At 45.7% G+C, this 2500-nt stretch overlaps 1 protein-coding gene across 3 annotated transcripts in view; it reads left to right on the top strand.

The window, feature by feature from the left end:
• psd3l (pleckstrin and Sec7 domain containing 3, like) overlaps nucleotides 1–2500 on the top strand; it is a 199774-nt gene that overhangs the window by 86881 nt on the left and 110393 nt on the right. For all 3 annotated transcript variants that reach the window (XM_063210436.1, XM_063210437.1, XM_063210438.1), the window contains one exon: nucleotides 1813–2049. In XM_063210436.1, coding sequence (XP_063066506.1) covers nucleotides 1813–2049 — 237 coding nt within the window. The remainder of the gene's footprint in view (nucleotides 1–1812; nucleotides 2050–2500) is intronic.

A 2500-nucleotide genomic window follows, 5' to 3' on the forward strand; every position in this document is an offset into this window, starting at 1 on the left:
CCCACAGCAAAATGGATGCGAAGTGCTGAAGCAGTGCTTCCAGTCAACTTCACATTTCACATTCAAACTAACTTGGCACTCTCAGTACTTCATTTTAGGAAGACAATAACCTAATAAATCAATACATGCTCCTCTACACTTACGAATGATAACACAAGCCTCAATAAATATATACACACATCCCATCCTGCATTAAAAAAACACAATCTCAGTGCCGGCTATCCCATATCATCAACTCATGATCACAACTACGCCATTTTAGATGAACAATAACCTGAATCACTCATAAATCAATACACGTTCCTCTTAAACACTTAAAAATGATGAGTACAACAATCTTCATCCCATCCAGCAGTAAAAATGCATCTTGTTTTCCTGCAGCCAAACAAATAAACAAAGCCAATAAGTGAATGAATGGTGTGGCGTGCAGGGGTCACGTAAGGGTGGCTGACAGTGTGTGTTATGGATGCAGATTAGATTAGCAGTGAGAGCAGTGCAGCGGCCTATAGTGTTATTCCCATTGCTATGCACCTCATCAAGTATTGATGCCGTCATGCCGCCACTGCTCTGGAGAACGGCAATGTTGTTGGCTGATATAATGACACAGGCCCCGGCTTCCGGTTTAATGGCAAAGTGTGTCTGTGTCTGTGTCTGTGTGTGCGCGTACATGCGTGCGTGCGTTTAAGGACATTTGTGTGTATAGTATGCATGCATGTGTTTCTCGGTGGATAACCAGTTTTGGTCTTGCTGCCAAGTGTGTGTGTGGTGTGTGTGCTGCTGGTGGTTTTGGTTTTGTGAGGCTAGGATGTAAGTGTGTGGGTGTATCGTTGTCTAGCATGTGTGTATAATCTGTGTGGATAACTGGTGTACAGGGTGTGTGGGAGTAGCATTGTGTGTATGTGCGTGTGTGTGTGGCATTGTGTAGTATCTATGTGTATAACCTGTTGCTTGGACAACTGGTATTTGGTGTTGTTGCAGGATTGATGGGGACCTGAGGGGGGCGCTGTTTGGCTATGACTGAAACAGCATATAGCCATACAGTAGACATAAGCCTATAGGCTGTATAATGTATAGGGTATAAGTGTGTGTGGGAGTATTATAGTACTCTTATGTGTGTTGCTTGGTAGATAACTGGTCTTGGTGCTGTATAGCAAGAGCAATGGCAGTATTAGTGTCTAATGTCTATAGTTATGCATATTATATGTGTTTGTGTATTATGTGTGTGTAATACTACCGTATGCTTGATTTATAACTGCCGTCGTGTCTCTTGTTGGAGCGATATAGGAATGATTTTATATAGTGTTATATTTTTGTTGCAATTTATGTGTGGTGGTTAACGACTGTCTGTTTCTTTGTTTGTATTTATGGCAATGATGGGGGTATTAGCGTGCATAGTATGTGTGTGTGTGTCTGTGTATAGTACCAGTGAACATATAATACATAATGCATATGTTGCTTGGTACAGGGGTTCCATAACTTGACAATGACAAGGCCCCCATATACTGGTAGATTCCAGCCAACGTCCCCCTTTTTGCTTAATGTTCGCGTATATGATCTTGTGAGTTATTATTATATTTTTGAAAATGGCATTTACAAGTCTTATAAAATGTCTTTTTGTAATTTTCACTTGGTCAAACCTATAGACGCCCTGTAACTGGTGTTGATGTGTTTGTGTGTTTGTGTGTGTGTGTGTGTCTGTGTCTGTGTGTGTGTGTGTGTGTGTGTGTGTGTGTGTGTGTGTGTGTGTGTGTGTGTGTGTGTGTGTGTGTGTGTGTGTGTGTGTGTGTGTGTGTGTGTGTTTGTGTGTTGCAGGAGCGATGGGGACCTGCGAGAGGCGCTGTCGGGCTGGGACTCGGACATGGGCAGCACGGAGCGGCTGAAGAGCAGTAGCAGCAGGGAGGCGCTCCACAACAACGGCAGCAGCGGAGGAGGAGGAGGACCGGGAGGCGGTAACCGTAGCGACCAGGAGGCCGCCCGGCGCCTGGCGAGAAGACTCTACCACCTGGAGGGATTCCGCCGCTCGGATGTGGCCAAACACCTGGGCAAGAAGTGAGGAGCACGCACGCATGCACACACACACACACACACACACACACACACACACACACACACACACACACACACACACACACACACACACACACACACACACACACACACACCTGGGCAACAAGTGAATAACACGCACACTCACAACCTTCCCCCTGCCCCCAAACACAAAGAAACACCTGGTGAGGAATGAGTAAAGCAACACACACACACAGATGGATGCATTGTCATACCCCCCAGGGCCAGCCGCACATACAGAAAGAAAGAAGCACTTGTAGAAGAAGTGAGTAAGATACCCCCCCCCCCCCCCAACATGCACACAGACACACAAAATACACACACACCTAGGCAAGACGTGAGTAATCCAACACACACACACACACACACACACACACACACACACTATTGGTCCCTTTGTTGTTGAAGCAAAAGAGGGTGGATGGTTATGAAG

The sequence above is a fragment of the Engraulis encrasicolus genome, chromosome 11 (genome assembly GCF_034702125.1).
Source record: "Engraulis encrasicolus isolate BLACKSEA-1 chromosome 11, IST_EnEncr_1.0, whole genome shotgun sequence".
In the NCBI taxonomy this organism is placed as follows: domain Eukaryota; kingdom Metazoa; phylum Chordata; class Actinopteri; order Clupeiformes; family Engraulidae; genus Engraulis; species Engraulis encrasicolus.